Source organism: Podarcis tiliguerta (assembly GCF_965153285.1).
Source record: "Podarcis tiliguerta genome assembly, chromosome: 13".
Lineage (NCBI taxonomy): Eukaryota > Metazoa > Chordata > Lepidosauria > Squamata > Lacertidae > Podarcis > Podarcis tiliguerta.
In genome coordinates this window covers 20911724-20931157 of record NC_139546.1, presented here as the reverse complement: position 1 = coordinate 20931157, position 19434 = coordinate 20911724, and the positions used below count along the sequence as shown (strand labels likewise).

The window sequence follows — 19434 nt, the reverse complement described above, 5'->3', positions numbered from 1 at the left end:
AGTTAAAATGTCACTTAACATTCTGGAGAATGTGAAATATATTGTACATTGTCAACTCCCCAAAACCATAAAACTAACTTTATGGACCTCACGTGACTTTTGAGAGCCAGTGAGGGGTATCTGGCTGAGGTCTGGGCGATTTTTACGATCTAACTTCTAGATAAAACCCTATCCATTTGACATCTTAATGTCACAGCCACTTTTGGTATACTTACTTACTTTGCTATGGGTAAAATATATGTGTGTGTGTGAGAGAGACTCTGTGTATTCAAGGGAAGGCGAGAAAATGGGTTGTTTTGGAAATGACAACTCACATCCCAGTCCTCTCAAAACCACTTAAGAAGTAACCAAAGAGTTTGGGGTAAGTTCACAAGACCGATTTTAATTCGTACAAGAGAGTCAGCGAGAGAGAGAACGCTGTAAATTATAATTTAAGGAGATCAGCAGCTATTTATTTCCTCTTTTCAACAAACAGAATTTGCTGGTAGCGCTTTGGTTTAAGGGAAGGAAGAATCCCAGGCTAGTAATAAGGAAAGGTCGGCGCAAAGATGTTGTGTAAATTATGCGTAATGAAAACAATTCTAAAGTTAAGGCAACTGTGCATTTCTGTGTTGAGTTGAAGACTCCCTGCGAGAGAGTGTTTGTACTTGTATGTGAAGGAATATAGTAGTAATATTAATAAGAATATAAAGCAGCTAATAGCATATTAGCTCTGCAGCTCAGAGGGCATTTGTTTCATGTTATGACCACTTCACTTCCTCTCCCAAATGTTTGGTTTATGGACTCGATGGCTGCTATTCTCAGCACGGTTACTTGGAAGTAAAGGCCACTGGAATAAATGGGGGGTCTTATTGCCAAGTAAACGTGGTCAGGGTCGGAGCGTATAAGGCAGGAAGCAAAGTTTGAGAACATAACAACTGGCTTGTTTTCTTTCTTTCTTCCTTTTTTCCCTTTGGGTTGTGTGTTTCCTGTTCAGCAACTGCACCGACTGAAACGAGGCGACTTTGTACCCTTCCCTCGTAAGGTTGGGGAAGTGGCCTGGTGGAGAACCTGGCAGATGGGCCATACGGGTTGTGAAGACACTTTCTGTGGTGGTGGTTGCTTTTTTGTTTTTTTTTAAGTTTGTATTTCGCTTAGGAGTAACTTTAGGGCCGAGGTTTTCCATCGCCGTGGTATAAAGAAACACAAAAGATGGTGGGTGTGTTTTTTTCTGGTCAGGAGAAACGTTTATTTGACTTCAAGTTAAGGCTACAAACGGATACGAAAAGCTTCTTGGCAAAGATGGGAACAGGCAGCTAACATGACAAATGCCATTTCGGACACACAGAACACTGACTTCACCCTGCCCACTAAAACTTCCTATTAGTCACTGCAGAAGTATTTCTAGTATTTACAAACATTTTCAACATACTATGGTTGGTCCAATCGTATACCCTTTTTAAGTGAACTTCACTCACATTTATTTTAAAAAAAAAGAAGTTTCAGAACTGGCCTAGGATCAAAACAAGGCCAGGAAATATGAACCAAATCACAGACTTGACAATTTCAAAGACAGAAAGATACATGAGCTTATATATATAGATATATTGTAATTTTTTTTCTTTTTTTAAAAAAAGTTTGTTGTGGTTGATGTTTTTCATTTTTTTCCTCTGACACTGAAGTACAGGATAGCCCGACTGGAGAAGAAGGAAAGGAGGAAAGATCTCCTCGCAAAGCCTAAACTTTTTAAAGGAGCCATCTTTCCTTCTCCGCAGTGGTTTATAAATAAGTTATAACATTTAAAGAGCACGTTAAAAAACAAAAAACAAAAAAACATGCTAGCTTTTTCCAGAAAGCGTCATTTATAGCACAGACACAAACATTTAGAACACCTAAAGCATTAAAGAAGCCTCTGGAAATAACTTTATTTTATTTACTTTAATTTAGAGGGGGGAAATCGTAGCAAAGGACACAGTCCTGGAATAATAGTACCACCGAAGTTGTTTAATAACAATAATTATAATAAATCAACCAACAGCATGCTGAATGGAAAGTGCTTCACTTTACAGTACTCCAAACTTAAAAAAAAAAAGACTGGCTGTTGCTTTTTTTTTTAGTTTTAGTTTTAAACTTTCTCACTTTCTTTCTTTCTTTCTTTACTTCTCCCCCCCCCCCCGCCCCACACTTCTATTTCTTACTATTCCCCCCTTGATATAATTTAAGGCTGGAATGCGCTGCCACCAGACGCTAAACTCATACTTTTGAGTTTGTTATCTTTCTTCCACTTCATTCGCCTGTTTTGGAACCAGATTTTTATCTGTCTTTCGGAGAGACACAAAGCGTGGGCTATTTCTATTCGCCTTCTGCGGGTGAGGTAGCGGTTAAAGTGAAACTCCTTCTCCAGTTCCAGGGTCTGGTAGCGAGTGTACGCCGTCCGCGCTCGTTTACCATCCGGTCCAGTCATATCTGGGTAATAATACATGGACAACATTTTGGGTTCTGTTCGGCTTTGTCTTTATTACAACTATGCCAGAGAGATTATTCGACAAGTTTCCTGCTTAGTTGGAAAAGCTCACCCCAGCTTACTTGCAAAAATCACGCCCCAACCACCTTAGCACCTTCCCTTTATTCCCTTCTCCGTGACTTCATTTTGATTCTATAGCTCCGAACCTGAATTCCACCCATTTTTAAAAATATATATATGTGCCAGTATCACGATGTCCCCACCCCACCCCCTCCTGCGGGGCATCCTTTTCCTTGACCCTATAACAAGTTTAGACATTTCCACAACTCCAGCGTCTGCAGGTTTACTCGGGAGTAAACCCCACTGGCTTCAGTAATGCCTACTTCTAGGGAAGGGGTGGACAGGATGGCAGCCTGACGCTGACGCTCTAAGCCTTAACAGTATTTCCCTGTCTCTTTCTGCTTATACTGTATACCAGTATAATCAAAATGGGGAAACATCCACAGGCGAGCAGAGAGGAAGGCAGGCGAGGGACTACCATTTTGGTCGTACGTTCCCGTGCCTCCCCTTCGCCCTGGAACTGACTTGCCCACCCCCTTGACACTAGCTAGCTACACTTCGCTGGAAGCAACTTCCACACTGAAATCCTTGGGGCTTCCTTTCTCCACCCAAATGCATTTAGCATCGGCGTGTTAAGCGAGTCGATATTCCCTCACCCTTCGAACTCTGCCGCTCAGATCCTCCCTGGCAACGTCCATCCGTTTTTACCGTGGGGGAGGGGAGGGGGAAAGAGTTTGCCATTATCCCACATTGTCACAACAGACACTATAATGTGGGGTGGTGGCGGCGGCAAGAGGAGATGTTTGACAGACCCATCTGTGCCCACAAACAGGACTGTTTTTCTTCTTCCCCACAAACCAGTCTACCCGTTCCTTTCCTCCTACCTCTTCAACTCCTGGTATTTTAAAAGCCCATTATGACTGCTGCTGCCACACTACTCTTATTCTCACGTCTCTGGATATTATAATATGGTTACTTCTAGCACTAGGTCCTGTCACCCAGATACCATGCTACGTCTGCGATATTTTATTTTATTTTTCAAGAGGGAAACGTTTTCAGAAAACCTCTCCTAAATCAGACTTTCCCTCCCTTTTAAATTAAATTAATTAAAAAATAATAACTAAAGGCACTTTCTGATGGGAAGCAGAAAGGGGAGCCATAAAAAGACACACCGAGGCTGTCTTCCCAGGCGATTGTGCTCCATTTCCATCTCCCATCCCCCATTCCCTGTCTGCCCTGCCAATAACATATTTCATATATATTCCTCTATATAAAGAGAGAGAGAGAGAGAGAGAGAGAGAAGTAGATAGATAGAAAGATGCAAATTTTAAAAAGGAGCATGTACCATGGCTAATATGAAGTTTTCGCATCCAGGGGAATATCTGTGGGCTCTGTCCTTCTGTGGCTGGCGTGGACGTGGCGATGGGCTCTGCCTGAGCTCTGACGCCGTTGCTGTTGACTTGGGAGCCGCTCTCTTCAGTTCCCGAGGACGCGCTGGTTTCGTCTATCTCTGTGAAACTGGTGGCGTTGGCCGTGCCGACCGAGGCTGCCTGGTCGGCGGGGGAAGACGCGGCTGCTTTGCCTCCATGGCTCTCGCCGTTGCTGCTGCCGCTGCCGCCGCCGCCTCCTCCGCCGCCGCCGTTGTTGTTGTTGTTGTTGTTGCTGGTGCTGCTGGTGCTGCTGGTGCAAGGGAGGGACTCGGGAGAGGACAAGGAGCAGCTCGACGCCTGTCTGAACCTGCTCTCCGGCGCGGCTTGGGCAGGGAAGGCGCGGGAGCTCTCCCCAACCGTTGCAAAGTGGCTGGAGGAGGAGGTTGAACGGCTGATGCTCAGATCCATCCCATTGTAGTTGTATCCACCATAAGAGCCGGCGTGCATGTTGCCTGGATCTCTATAAGATCCGTTCATGGAACTGCCGGTCCCATAATTTAACAGCTGATAGTCTGGGGCATTAGGATAGCGTCCTGAGAACGAGTTTACAAAGTAAGAACTCATTTGGGTTGTATTTTGGAGGGCTTGATTTGTGGGGCTCGTGGTCGTTATAACCCCTGTGCTTGAGGATTTATGATGTATTAATGAATTATAGCGATGCACTGTACTTCGTTTTTGCTATGTATGCGGCCAAATATGGGGGTGGGGTGGGGGGTGCGTTTGGGAATCACGTGCTTTTGTTGACCAGTCGTAAATTCTCACTGATGACCTCAAGAGGCAATTCATGCTCTATGGTTACAAATAATGACGATCCGAGAATCGTTAGGCCCATGTCAATGCGCGGCTTCCAAAAGGGGGAGGAAAGAAGGGGGGAGGAATCAGAAAGCAGAGGTGGCTCCTTGTTGGCGGACTGCGCCACCTACTGGGCAAAGGAAGAGTTAGCCGGCATGGAGGATAAGCTCACCCAGGTTTTTTAAAAAAATAAATAAAAGAAAGAGTAACGCGCTCTGATTCCGTGCTCACCTTTTACAGAAATAAAATACTTCCATGGCTACACTCCCCCAAAGTGTCCTTTCGGAATCTTTATTTCTCTTTTTAAATCTTGTTATTTCTGAAGGTAACATTTCCCCCTAATACAGCCCCGTTTGCCTCCTTCCACGCTGGTGCGCTTTTGTGTATTAAAACATTGCCATTATTATGACTACTGGTGGTAATTGCTGCTGTGATAATAAATTATAACTCCAATGCCTTTATTGTGTTGGTGTCAGAAAAGGTGCCGCACCAGAGAGTCCACCCTAATTTAAACTCAAACGCCTGCTCCTCTTTTTCCGTTCCGCCTTTCCCTCCCTGCTTTCTTCCCATTATATGCATGTTTACTCAGAAGTAAGCCCCTCTAGGTTCAGTGGAGCTTGCCTCCAGGTAAGTGTGCATAGCACTGCAGTCTAATCCTACCTGAAGGATACGTGCCTCTCAAAACCAGCACCTACCTGTGCTAATAACTGAGCGCTTTTCACTTATTTGCACTGCACTTGGTTCACATAATCAGGAGTACTGCTGTTGCTACTGTTATTGCTATTATTATTACATCTCAGTACCTTTGCTGCCTAGATATTAGAAAGGAAAGACTATCCCCTTTAAAAATTAGGGAGTTCTGTGTATTTATTCATATAACTGGTGATATCCTGAGTGACATATATCGCCCATAATATGAACAGTTACAATAGAATGCTGTCCCCACTTAAAAGGGCAATCCTATTCATACCTACACAGAAAGAAGTCCCATTGTATTCAGTAGGGCTTACTCTCAGGTAAGTGGGTGTCGGATTACAGCCTAAAAATTGGAAACCAACGTTAGGTTTGAAGTGAAAAATGCAAAAATAAATAAATAAATGGGCCAGATTTATAAAAGCCTTTGCTTTCTCTAGCATTTCCGAAATGTTTTTCTCCTCTCTTTGTTTTTTTCTCGAAGAACCGCTCAGGAATTTCGAGAAGTCAGCCTGGAACCCATTGGAAATTATGAGCCCTATTCAAAGTGACATATAATTATAATAATTACGGCCAATGAAAAGAGTAGCAATAAGGATAAGTGTCCTGCAGCTGCGAGACTTCTGCTGGAATTGATTTTTTTAAATGTCTGCCATTAACACCATAATTTGGAGGGGGGGGAGGCTTGAGGTGTTGAGGTACCTGTGAATTTGGGGTGGCCAAAGCTGTAAGGTAATAATCCACGATCCTTTATTTTGGGGGGGGGGAGTTTAAACAAAATAAGGGAACTTGGTTGCAGAATAACAGCAAGTCAGAAAGAGTTGCAGACCGCTTGCTTCTACAGAACGAGAGAGACAATGACAATTAGCGAAAAGCTGCCTTTCAAAGCTTCCCTTAAGTAATCCTGGAGCTCTCTGGAAACTGTTCTTTGTCTAACCATGGCAAGCATGTCGCCATGCAATAAAAGAATATAAAGAAATGTTGGAAGGAGGCACTTGCGGGGCAGAGAGAGGTGTACGGTTCTACATTATATATATATATGCTTGAAAGAGATTAGCGGTATTCCAATCATTCGTTAAGTTTCCTGCTGGTATATCCCTTTCAGCTTCGTGCACACAAAAAAGTGCGAACTGCTTGTGGTTCCACCTTTTTAATATAATTTTTGAGTTCTATGCAGCTCGTAGTTGTGGGGTGTTTGAGCAGGCGGTGGCGGGAGAAGGAGCTGAAAGGAAGTGGGCCAAATATTTGAAGGCGGCTATACAAATGTTAGATATCTTCTAGCAGATGTATGATTGGGGAGGGGGCACAGTTATGCCTGCTCCCTTGATTTATTATATATGCGGTGAGCTTCCCCCCCCCCCTTCATAACTCTTTTGTGCTGTTAACAATAAAATATATCCATATTAAAGTTAAATGTCAACTCCAAGATATTCTTGGTGAAAAGGTCTTTCATTTAAGATTAGGCTGAGGAGTATTGGAAGTGGGAGGTGCGAGGAGCCGAATCTATCTTTCAGCGCTAACTTCTGTAAAGCTTAAAAAATTGCCTGGCTGTTCAGGTTAGGGGAGAGAACTTCTATCAAACAGCGGGGCTTTTTATTGTTCCTTTTCCCCCCTAACAAGCCCACAGCTTCTGTAGGTAGACCAATTCCTCAGGAAAGAAGTATCTCTGTGTGTGTTTGTGTGTGTCTGTATATGTGAGTGTGGAGAGGGGAGGAGGACGCACACCCTAAAAATAGGAACGTGCCAAGTGTTTTTCTCAACATGTTTGTTTGCTGTTTATTAGAGAACTTCCATCTCCATAACTAACACAAACTACAAACACAACACTGTACAAAAAATGTAATAAAATAAAACAAACAAAAACACCCCTCCTATTTTTTTTTTATTTCACCATATTTTTTTAGGTAGCAATTGTTCCTTTTCAATAGATCTTTTCTTTAAAAAAAAAAGCAACAGCAACCCTTAAATGTCAAAGAACCTAGTTTAACTCTTCTTTTCTTTTTTAAAAAAGCAACATATAAGTAAAATCGTGCATGAGACTTTTGTTTTACAAAATGAAGACAATCAACAACCCCAAAAATCTGACACATATATTGCAGCACCTCCATTTAAATACAAGAGTTAGCAAGAATCCTAAGAAGGACACCCTAAAAAAAAAAAAAAATCCGTTTGTGGTGCGGGGGCGGGGAAGAGGAAGGGCCAATAGAAAGAATAGGGAAATAAACTGGACTAGAAGCTTGATTATGACACGACAGATTACTGGATGCGAGAGAGGGTGCATGAGGAAGATGGGCCAACACCTCCATACAGTCTCGGGTATTTTACAACAACAAAAAATGTGTGTCTCCGCTGTGCCTTTTATTTTTGCCCTTTTGGGAGCCCCTCACAACCGTTGGCATTTTCGCTGTCTTCCTTCTTTCTCTCCCTCCTTCCTCTGCAACCTCTCTCTCATTCCGTTGTTTTTTCCTCTTCTTCCTCGGCACTCAGCTGAGTGGAGTTGAGTAGCTTGTTTTCCTTTTTCCACTTCATCCTTCGGTTCTGGAACCAGATCTTGATCTGGCGTTCCGTCAGGCAGAGCGCGTGGGCGATTTCGATCCGGCGGCGCCTGGTCAGGTAACGGTTAAAGTGGAATTCTTTCTCCAGCTCCAGGGTCTGGTAACGGGTGTAGGTCTGTCTCCCTCGCCTGCCACTCGGCCCGAAAGAGGAACCTACGACGGGAGGAAAACAAGGGTTGGTTGAAAAGGACGTTGGACATTTATTCGGAGCTTCAAATATGCATGACAATGGCTACTAGGCTAACCACTGTGTGTGTGTGTGTTGTGTGTGTGAGAGAGAAGGTGTTCTCTTCATTTCCCCTCTGCTTGTGGCCCCCCCCCACTGCATCCCAGTCCTCTAATCTCTCCGATCGAAAGGCCCTCTTTGTAAACATAAACTTCCAAAAGGATAGGAAATTAAAGGAATGAAGGAATGAAGATGCATACAAGAAAACAGAAACTCAGTTTGGGTTGCCTTCACTTGATGCTTTCGAAAGGGCTTCCAAAATAATCCTGCACTCCATTTGGGTTGTAGTTGTGTGGGGACATTGCCCCCATGCATAAACATGCTCTCTGGAGAGGCCCAACCCTGCTCCCAAAAGGCTGAGCTTCAAAACTTGCAGCCTGGCCAATCAACACATGCAATCCTTTCAAAAGAAAATAATGATAATAAACACCTCGAAGAAGAGATCTGTGTAACTCGAAAGCTTGCTGTTCCTGTTCTATGGAGCTTAGCTCCTCCAAGCAGAAAAGGTCCACCCACCCTTCCCCCACCCACCCACCCACCCTTGCGTTTCCCTGCCTTGTGGACTCTAGTGCCCCCACTGAGCGGAGTTCACGGAGGGCTAAGGCTGCGGTCCTATGCATACTGCCTTGGGAGTAAACCCCCGTGGGCTCGGCGAGATTTCACTTTTGGAATAATGCTGTTTGGGAGCGGAACGCGTTACTCTTAGAGCTTGTGGTCCCCCAAAGCCAACTTAAAAGCTTGGAAGGAAAAGCCCACCGAAGAGAAGCCGTAAGACTTTCTGGAAAGTAAATGAGCTCAGGATCGAGGTGCCACTGGGAAGTAATGGCGCATAGAAATCAATGAGACTTAGCTTCCCAGCTAATGTGTTTTTAGGGTCGCAGTGGAAAGGCTTGCAGGATTTTGTCCTGAGAGAGTTGCTAAGGCGTTTGCCTCCCCTTTACGCACTTATTTCCGGACAGAATTCACGGGAGGTTATGAATTCCCTTTCTATCCTTACTTCAGTTTTCTTCTGGGGCAGTTCCTTTCTGTTATGTAAAACTTGCAAGGTACTGGGTCCCTCCTCCTCTTCCTCTCCTCTCCCCTTCTCTTCTGTTTTCCCTCCCCACCCCCACCCCGCGTATTTTATCGGTAACTGGAATAGATTCCAGAGTTTCAGCAATAAGGTAAGTTTATTGATTCCTCCCCCCCCCCCCGCCCAACATCAGCCCACTCCGGAATTTTTGAGATCGACAACGTATAATACGTGTAAACACAGAGAAGGGAGGAGGAAAGGCTGCTGTTTTCCACCTCATTTTCAAGAATGTGTTTTCATGGAAAATCTAGCACCTGGAGGGCCATGGTCGATCACAGAAGAAGGGGTGGGGGTGGGGAAGAGAGAGAGAGAGTATGGGAATGAGTGAGTGAGTGAGTGAGTGAGTGAAAGAGAAACTATCTGCAACTCCTCTCCAGACAGGCATTTCATTATGTGCGAGTTTCATTAAAAATGTAGCTCTCTCCTTTCAAATATTTAAGCCCTTCCGACATTATTCAACTGGCTGGGTTATAGAAATACACTCTCTGGGATATGAATTGGCCAAGGTGTGTGTGAGAGCGGGGGTGGGTGGGTGGAGATATGAGAAGGGGGCTAAAACCAAGTCCATAAAATTCAATTGGGGGGGGGGCTTCAGTGTGATATGGATTGCATCGTGCGTGTGTGTTTGTGTGTGTGTGTGTGTGTGTGTGTTTGTGTGTAAGTACACCAGACACGTCTCTAAATCACTCCTCCTGAGTGACAGCTAACATTGCCTTCCACAAGACAGAGCCGGTCAATCAATAATCTCCGTACCTCCCCAGATAACAGAAAGTTGGCTAAAGAAACGAACTCACTGGAGGGAACCTCGTGCAAAGAATATATATGTATACACAGGCGCGCACACACTCACATACACTCAAACCTTCGTTATGGAAGTTATGATCTAAGTAGGATAAAAGTTTGAGGAAAGTTTCTGCTTCCCGCTGTCTGGAAGCTGAGACGAGAAGGGCAGCGTTTCCTCTTCAGAAAGAGATGAGGTGAAAGGGAACCCTCCCTACCTATCTATCCGCCTGTCTGTGTGTCTGTCTGGCCATCCTTACAGAGAACAGAGAGAAAAGCGGAACTTACTGTTGCAGGAGTTCATTCTCTGCATCCAGGGGTACACCGGCGTGGAGCACTTCTGGTCTTCGCTCTCCCCGAAAGCGTGTTTGTTCTGGGAGCAATCTGACTTCCGGACTTGCTCCTGGCCGAACGGAACAGGGTCCTCTAAACTCGAAAGAGAGCAGGCTGTCTCTTTCTCTCTGTAAAAACCAGATGTCCCGTAATCGCAGGCTGGGCTCCGGTTGTAAGCTCCGTTGGCTTGCTGGTAGTAAGGCGCGCCCGGGTAACCTTTCTCCGGGACCCCCCCACCCCCAGTTCCATAAGTGGCAGGGTAGTGCCTTAAAGGGTCCGCATACCCCGTGGAATATAAGGGGAGCTGTCCCAGAAACGGTTCTTGACCCCCGGCTAAGCTCACCGGAAAAGTAGAGTTGACAAAATAAGAACTCATTGGAAATAATAATAATAATAATAATAATAATAATAATAATAATAATAAAGCAGAGGAACAGCGTCTGTTCTTTCCCTTGGTCTTTATGATTTGTTGCGTTTTATAGTCCAAGCGGTTTAGCTATTAGCAGTATATGGGAGATTGGGTTTTAGCTGAAGGGGGATGGCCGCGTGCCAACCAGGGACATAAGGAAAGAGAACCATCTGATCACGCGCTGACCAATGGCAGAAGTCGAAGACTGCGAAATCGCACCCTAGAGGGGTTAGCTTTGCACAGGGGACCCCCCCTAGAACAAACCAGCGAAAGCATCTCTGCCACCAACACCATCACTTTTGAACAACAGATACGCGCGCCCCCTCCACCCCCACATAACACAGATAGACACCCTCCCTCTTAACCACATACTAATGATGGGGGGGGGGGAGGAAGAGATAAATCGATTAAAAAAATTGGACTTTCCTTTGGCTGTTGTTTTCTTTTTCTTTTAAAGAAGAAAATAAATAAATAAATGCAGGAGGAGGAGGAGGAAGAGGGTGGAAAGACAAGAAGAATAAAACAAATGAGAACTGATTCTATCATTGCTGCTGTCGTGGACACGAGGGAAAAGGAAATAAAAAATGGAATTCGTTTCATCTGGAAAAGTTTGGTAATTTCCAGCGTGTTTTGGTTGGGGGAAGAGGTTATTATCCCCCACCCCCCCACCCTTTGGGTTTTTACAGGAATATGGCGGGGAGGGGGAGGGGAGCTATAAATTCATATAGAAGCATATATAGGAAGAAGAGGGACGCTAGATTAAAAAGTTCGACCGATCTGGGTATACTTTTGGAGAGGGTTATAGGGCTGTTCATTATGGAGCGTCTTAAAAAAATAAGAACTTTAAGCTACCTCCTGGGGACGGATGGAGAAAAATTGTTTCGTGTCTCCCTCCATAAAGGATCCTAATGAACTGAATGGCTTGTGTGTGTGTGAGAGAGAGTCTGTGTGTGTTTACACACTCACACTCGTATTTTGTCACGAGGGTCCTAATCAAACCCTTTACTTTTAAGTTCCTGCGGTACCTTTATATAAAGTCCGGAAGATGAATGGGTGGGAATGGAGCTGAGCTGAGCTAGAATTATATCCCCGCATATCTCTCAAGAACGGTGCCCTCTTGCGTTTTCGTGGTTAAGGCCGGGTCTTTGGACAGTTTAGAGTTAAGGGCAGCGGTTGGTCTGACGGCCAACAACACTCCTTATTGATCACCAGGCATCGGGGAGAAAAATATTTAAGGCAGCTGGGAATGGTCATCTGCTAGATGGTGCCCGTGTTGTCGATAGAGGTGAGCCGGCAGAAAATATTGTCTGTGTCTACTTTGTGCGTTGGAGTTTTGTTTTTTTCTTTTCAATTCGGCACAGGTTTAACTCAGGGATAAATGAGACTCGCTCAGAATTCGGTGCCCTTCTGCTATTGTGTTTTTAAACTAATGAATGAATGGACGAGTAGGCTGGAAGAGTTGCCCAAATGGCTGAAGTTTGGGCATTTCTCTTCATAGCTTCTTCCCACGCTAACCTTTCTGCATGGCGAACCACTAGTTCGTCCTACCTTCAGATGGGTACAGTAATGCCATATAATTTAATCCTAACTCCGCAAGACCACCACTTTGTTTTGTATTATTTTGAATGTGAACAACTGTGTATTTCAAGAAATATTTTTAAATACTTCAACTTCGTGTTTCATAAGGGAACTGTAATTTGCCAGTTTCTCTCATATTCTCGGCCAATTACTGTCATCTCATAACTCCGTCTCCGAGCTGTCCAGCTTCTGGTAACTGACAGGCACTCCCCCCCCCCCCCAAAAAAAAAAAACACCACACACCACACACAACAACCATACGTGCTCCCCCCACCTTGCACATCCATGCAAACGCAAATAAAACAAACCTCTCCAGTTTATCCCAACTTCTGATTATCCGAATGTAGAGGTCAGCGCTGCAATTTGGACAAATGAAAGTTGTAATCCAATCCACCTATCTATCACTCCTCTATTACAGACGCTGTAATCTGCTCGCAGGAATTATCCGCCACACATATACTCAATTGCTCTCAGATCAAATTTACATGGCAACGTGATCCCTTCAGAATGGCCAATGTGAATTTGCTCGGTCGAGGGTTTAGCATTAGTGAAATGGTACCGGATTACGATTTAATTTGTTGGGAGCCTGGGCTTTAATGACAAGGAAGCCCGTGCGGTTTTAACACTCCCTCAGAATGTAAGGAAATAACAGGCAAAGGAAATGGGTGGTGGGTGGTTTTTTTTTGTTTTGTTTTTAAAGCTCTCTCTTACAAACAGATTTCCCCTGTAGGTTCTCCTCCCTCAATTTGTGTACAGAGTGCATCCGAACTGTAAATAGAACCGCTTTATTGGCGTGGAAAAGCAGAGGAGAACGGGAGCAGAGCAGGAAAAGTGGACCTAAGCAACCTCCCCCCTCTCCTCTTATTTGAAAAAAAAGAGCACGACCTTTAAAACTCTTGTTTAGAAACATGCATATATCACATGTTAATAAGAATGGGTGGATTAAGATGTGGAGTTTGGCTCCTTGATGGTTAAATAAGTGAGTAAATATGCTACTTGTATTTAACTTTTCATAATATTACTTTGGAAAGTGTAATGATCCGCTGGGTTTGGAGACGAGTACACGGAATCCCATTTATAATATGATGCAAATCTATTTTTTACGCCTCTTTGTGACTCAGTAGACTTTCCTCTTACATATCCGTGCAATTCGGATCATATCTAATGTTCATTTTGCAAAAACTTTATTTTCTCTTTTTTTATATAAAAGGTCATTAATTGAAACTCGTCTCCTAATAATGATTTACTCATCGTTCAAATGCTTCCCTCCCTTGCAAGGAAGGACTGCTCTTCAATTTAACTGATGAACATTAATTTAAGAGCTTTTAATGATTCATTTGTAAAGAATGAATCACTCTCTAAAAATGACTTTTAAAGGGGAAGGTGGCTTGGAACTTATAGTATAACAGGTCTTAAGCGTGTGGAATCAAAAGGAAGTTTGGGGATTTTATGACCGAGAATATTGTTTACAAGTCAACAACTTCGGTCTTCTGTAGTGAAGTGTCTGGATTCTTGAAAGTATTTGGGGTCACAATAGGTAATGGGATAATGTTTTATTTAACTTTAGCTTGGGTATTTCTAAAAAAAAATAAAAAATAGTTGGGTAATAAATCTTTGTTCTTGCGTGTGAACCATTCTGCCTGTAAGCAGCAACCCTTACAAAGAGAACGTGCTGTTGTTTACTGTTGTTATTATTGTTATTGTTGTTGTTGTTTGGGCTATGGCACTATTAGAGTTTTAATCGTGGGTCTGTAGGAAGATTTCTACACTGGGCCTCCAGTTTTCAATGTTACGCTCGGAAAACCATCCGCCAGCCTTCTATAACCCAAATAAACTCTCCTCTGTAGCCTGTTGTTGCTGTAGAGACCTAACATGCTTTCTCTTAGCTTGGAAAATCCATCTTGACCAAAGTGTGGCATAACTCAAATGGCAGAGAATAAATAAAGATTAAAGGGGCTTATTTACAACGTGTGTAGCTGGTGCTCTGTAGCTGGGAGGGGGGGGTTGCTCCAGGTTCCTGCTCCCCCCCCCCCCATTTCCTCTCCGCTCATTCCTGCCTCTTCTGCATAGTACCAGCCAACTTTACAAAGCAGAAGGGGGGGGGAGTGTGTGTGTGTATGGGGGGGGGGGAGACAGATAAATGAGGGGATTAAAACAACACCCAAATATTTCTCTGGGCAGACACCAGGCCTCGGAATGCCTTGTTGGGAGGCAGAAGTTTAAGCGAAGTTAAAGCAGCCCAGAAATCTGCAACCTAGGCAAAGCGAGAAATTCTTCTTAACCAGAAAAGAAAAGGAGGAGTATCTGGCTGTTCTATTTAACGTGGAGGTTGTAATTCAGCAGCATAGAGAAGTGCGAAGCCAGCAGGACTTTTGGGCAGGAGACTTAAATTGGTACCATAAACTGAAGACTGGCCTTTAAACACTAGCGCAGATACACACAGGACTGAATAGCCTCCTGCTTTTATTCAGGATCATAAAACTATTCACAGGAGAGAGCCTTCCTTTTGTCACATATATAGCCTCACTGCAATTCCATCTAAGTGATGTTTTCCTGCATTGTTGCCATGTATAAGACAATGAACTCTGAAGGCATATATAGCTATATATATAGATATATACTCTCCTGCCTCTCGCTCTTTCCAAGCAGGCAGCCATTTGAAACTTAATTTCCAGTCATTTACGTTTAATTTACCTAACTTCCCCTGCAGTGTATAATAATTTTGTTAATGGGATCACATAGGACTGAAAAGAGGGAGGGGGCACCCGTCATTGTTTTATCAAAAGAGTTTAGCTAATAATTAACAAAAATGGGAAATGAGTCTTTGGGGTGAAGTTTTTAATGTGTTATTTTTAAAAAAACAAACAAGCAAACCCACAACCAACCGCACACAAAACGACCGCCATATTGCTTGATTTCCTTGCCCTCCAAAAGTAAAGGTAGTAAAGGAATAATGAGAAAAAGCATTTTAACAGATTTTTAAACAACAAAGCCAGATAGGAATGTGGAGGTCAGCTGTCTGTATTTGGGGTGGGGGCGTCAGGATTAAAGGAATATGGGCACAATCTTCCAGAAAGTTCTCTGGCGCAGAAGCCCAATTTATGCCAACGACGTTACCGTAGCACATCCTCTGGGGGGATTGCGTTCTGTGTTAGTAGAAGCAAAGGTAGTTCTAGAATACGACCCCCCTGTTTCTGATAGTGTTAAGTGTGAAGAGGATAATTGTTCTTTTTAAACGCACTGTAGCATGCGAATATCCTTCATTTTCAGTTTACAAATATACATATATATATATATATATATATACACTAGCTTCAGTTCACCACTCGATATTTGATCATGCGAGCAGAAGTAAAGACAAACATAAATAACTTCAAGCAGAGAAATAATCAGAAGCAACTTTGATAGGAATGATCACTTATTTCAAGACGCCGAGAAAAGTACCCGATTTTATCAACTTACCAAAACTCAAGAACTAGCTCCTCGTGTTAAAGACGGTTCAGTGGGTTTTCTGCACACAGAGACACACAACCCCCCCCCCATCTCGCAATGTTAATGCTAAAATCCGAAAGCTGTGAAAGTATTTCACACGACTTAAAACACTAAAAGAAGCCTAGTATACTATGATGAGCGAGCTATATACCCGGAGAGATGGATGGGAATTATCTCCAGCTCCGTTTCCAGAATGTGTAAGGCATGTCCAATCCATTACATGACAAAAACATATTAACTGTAGAAAATGAAAATCTTGGTCTACTTAAACTAGTTTTCATGGGAAATTAATCATTGTAAAACATGGAAACAAAAACCGAATCGTTCCTCTGTTGGACGGTAGATGGCAGCAAACAGCATAGAATGAGCAAGCTGAGACGCTGCAAAGCCAACTCCTAAGACAAAATAAAGAGAAATAGCTGCTTTGATTTTTTGGGGGGGGCGGGGGTTAAAGGAAGGGGAGGGAGGGAGATAAACAACTTGGTAGTGTTTAACCGATAGGAATTCATTAATTAGTGGCTTTATATAAATGGGCACGATCCACCGGGAAGCTCCCCTTAACAACCCCCCCCCCCCCTTGAGAGAGATGAGCAGGAGCTCTAAAGGTAGCAAGCAGAGGTTGAGTTACAAAGGGCAGCTCATCTAATAAGACTAAGAAGACCTACTGGGAAAAAATAAAATAAAAAAATTCGAGCCTCAAATATTTAAAATGGATAGGAAGGAGGGGCGCAGGAAAGGAGAAAGGGCGTGCAAAATGACGACTGAGCATAGTTATGTATGAAAAATGCAGAACGAATTTTATCCACAACTTTTCAACTTTCTCTATGATTTTCACCTTAGCTATGATATGCTTCCAACGAAATTATACTCAGAAACAAACAAACAAAAAAAGGTTAACATGCTAGAAAATGTGCACAGTTTAAAAAAATAATAATAATTCACAAGCGTTACCTAACTGCACAATACGAAATTTACCAGGAGACCGACCGGTTGTGCATGCAGCACTCGTATTTCAAATAATAATAACCAGGTTTATTTTTTCCTTTCTTTCTTTTAAGCACAAACATGAACACAGTACTGGTAACCACAGTAAAAAGGGTATGAAATATTTCAAAATATCCTGTCTCTCAGCCCCCATCCCAATTTCCAAAACAGGTGTAATAGCAATTTGTAGTGTATACGAGTCTCTCCTTTTATACAACACATTCTCAATTACCTAAACACAGGATAAACCAGGGTTTAAAACGCCGAAGGAACACACACACAATATATATTACAATACACATGTAAACTATTATTTTTAATACTCACATATACCGATTATTAATTTTTTTTATAGAAAGACCATATAGCAGTCTCCTCTCCTCGTAATCTTTTATTTTATGGGTTTTCGAATTTAACCCCTCTTTATTATAAAATAAAGGCACTGCGTATTAGAATTACTATTTTTCGTTATTAATTTTTATTGTTATTATCTTTGTCTTTCCTCTGCCCCCTCCCCGCTCTCCCACCCACCCACCCGCTTCCATTGTACAGAACAGCTCCTTCGAAGAGAAATCGCCTATGTCGTCTCCCTACACCCTGGAGGGAAGCATCTCGTCGAACTGGCCTCTGTGCAAAACTTCCTAAATTGAGTGGATGTACTCGATGACAAGCAAGTCTGGTTAGATCGTTCTTCGTGGGGAGAGGAATAGATTTAAAGGAGTAGGGAAATAATTAAGGGCGGGTGGGTTGATATTTTTCTATTTTTAAGTCTTGACTATGCAGCTACCTTCAGCTATTCTCCTTAGACCTCCAGTCCAGGTGACATAAATATTTCAAATCTTATTTAGCAGCAACTGCACTCCCTCCCCCTCTTCTTCCTTCCTTCCTTCCTTCCTTCCTTCCTTCCTTCCTTCCTTCCCACTATAACATACAGAAATGTACATTTATTAATATCTATTTCCCTACTGTGAGTTCCTTCTTTCCCTGCGTCCCCATAGCCTTATTTAAGATAGAAAGGGAAAGGCAAAACCGTATGTGCTACCTTTTTCTTTTTTAAAAGGAAAGAATAAAAAAAATAATAATAAGATAAACTCGAATAAAATATAAATGCATTCACTTACCTTTTGGCGCCCGTCGTTCTGTGGATTAAGGGAGGAGGAGGAAGAAGAAGAGGTGGAGAGGAGGAGGGAGGGGGACAGGATTGCGTTTGCTTTTAATGTGTAAGCTGACAAATATTGTCCCAACCTGATAGCCGTCCATTGCGACTTCGGAGAGCTTTTCCTTTGCCGAGTCCTTTCGCACAGAAAATGGAGTAACTTCCCTCTTTGAAAAATGGCACAAGCCTCCATCCGGTACAGATTCTCCCTCTCCCTCTCCATCACTAGGCATAGAACAACAACAACACGAAAAAAAAAATATTTTAAAAAATCACTACGGAAATTTAACACAGAGGATTAGGAAAGGAAGAGGGAGGATCGATAATATTAGCAATCTGAACTCATTCCTAGATGTGTGTGCGTGCGTGCGTGTGTAATGTGTGTGCGTGCGCTTCCCCTTCTCCTCTATTTTTAGCCCTATCGAGCTTATACATGAAAGTAAAAAAAAAAAAAAATGTAAAAAGAGGCGAGAGTCCTACAGAGGACAGTGATCCGACCCAAGGTACAGCGGCCAAAAGAATGGTAGAATAACCACATGGGAAATCATAAAAAGTTCATGTTCACGGTTAGCAGTCCACATGACCAGCTCTGGCCAATCGCAGAACCCAGCCACTCATAAAGTTCTATCACAAAGTTGTAAATTTTCATAAAACAACAAGGAATTTATTGCATTTCTTCATGACTGCTTTAACAGCAGTCTTTTTCTCAGCCGCCATCTTTTCTTTTTTAAAAAAAAAGCCCAAAGAGAAGAATATGCAAAGATTCTGCGCCCCCCCCTCCACATTCCCGGCAGGGGGTCTTGCACGAGCCTTTATATACGAAAGGTTAAAGGAACCTACTTTTGTAAGACTAAAGAATTGCAAGTGCATTTCAGACCTCAGGCAACATCCTTGAGCTTCAGCTTTCTGCAATTGCGCTATTTACCTGTAGTCTTTAATGACGAAGGGGATGGTCCACCTCCGGTTTATTTTTAATGTGTGGGGTTTTTGTGTGTGTGGAGTGGGGGAGGTCGAAATATGTCGCTCTATAGTTCAATCTGGTTGTTGTTTATATTGTTGCTTTCCTCTTAACGCTGTTAATTCCTTGCGGGAATTGCCCAAGAAATTAAAATGTTGACTCTCTTCCCCTCCACACCCCCAATCGAAGTTTAAAATAATTGAAGGTCCCAGGTAGTATCCGAGAGAGAGAGATGTATGGACACGTACATATACCAGGTTATATCTATGTGTGTATGCATGCATATATATATATGTATATGCATATATGTGTATATATATACGTGTAGGGCGTTTCTGTATAGGTGTGTGCGGAAGTATGCATGCTTACGCGCATCTATAGAAAAGGAAGCGAGGAAAAAACAGGCAGGCGTATATGCACAGGCGCACTAGTGCGCTCGGAAACGTCCACTACCGCAGTGGTACATGCCACGA

The 19434-nt window shown here is 43.0% G+C and overlaps 3 protein-coding genes and 1 long non-coding RNA gene across 7 annotated transcripts in view; 1 reads left to right on the top strand and 3 right to left on the bottom strand.

Moving 5' to 3' along the window:
* The window catches only part of HOXB3 (homeobox B3), an 85557-nt gene extending 67035 nt beyond the window's left edge, over positions 1-18522 (bottom strand). For all 3 annotated transcript variants that reach the window (XM_083408418.1, XM_083408415.1, XM_083408421.1), the window contains exon 1: positions 17969-18522. The gene's annotated coding sequence lies outside the window, so the exon portion shown is untranslated. The remainder of the gene's footprint in view (positions 1-17968) is intronic.
* On the top strand, positions 195-17967 carry LOC310661895. Its single transcript, XR_014504152.1, has 2 exons — positions 195-361; positions 17400-17967. It is a non-coding gene; the product is annotated as an uncharacterized lncRNA (long non-coding RNA).
* HOXB5 (homeobox B5) lies at positions 1200-7025 on the bottom strand. The gene is made up of 2 exons (XM_083408434.1): positions 3849-7025; positions 1200-2445 (listed from the first exon to the last, which is right to left on the bottom strand). The coding sequence occupies exons 1-2, from the start codon at positions 4495-4497 to the stop codon at positions 2198-2200; spliced, it is 897 nt and encodes a 298-aa protein (XP_083264560.1). The 5' UTR covers positions 4498-7025; the 3' UTR covers positions 1200-2197.
* Positions 7826-11903, bottom strand: HOXB6 (homeobox B6). 2 transcript variants are annotated; one of them, XM_083408451.1, is made up of 3 exons: positions 11819-11903; positions 10340-10477; positions 7826-8126 (listed from the first exon to the last, which is right to left on the bottom strand). In XM_083408451.1, the coding sequence occupies exons 1-3, from the start codon at positions 11886-11888 to the stop codon at positions 7867-7869; spliced, it is 468 nt and encodes a 155-aa protein (XP_083264577.1). In that variant the 5' UTR covers positions 11889-11903; the 3' UTR covers positions 7826-7866. The 2 variants fall into 2 exon arrangements, with proteins under 2 accessions (XP_083264577.1, XP_083264576.1); XM_083408450.1 differs by lacking the exon at positions 11819-11903 and having other exon boundaries at positions 10340-11373.
* Positions 18523-19434: the final 912 nt, after the last annotated feature.

What these genes read in the sequence shown, in the direction of transcription:
- HOXB5 (XM_083408434.1), bottom strand. Translation starts at nt 4,497, where the DNA reads ATGAGTTCTTACTTTGTAAACTCGTTCTCAGGACGCTATCCTAATGCC. An exon ending in AAAACTTCATATTAGCCATG is followed by an intron (nt 2,446 to 3,848) that starts GTACATGCTCCT and finishes ATTATTACCCAG; the next exon opens with ATATGACTGGACCGGATGGT.
- HOXB6 (XM_083408450.1), bottom strand. Translation starts at nt 10,760, where the DNA reads ATGAGTTCTTATTTTGTCAACTCTACTTTTCCGGTGAGCTTAGCCGGG. An exon ending in GAGAATGAACTCCTGCAACA is followed by an intron (nt 8,127 to 10,339) that starts GTAAGTTCCGCT and finishes CTCCCGTCGTAG; the next exon opens with GTTCCTCTTTCGGGCCGAGT.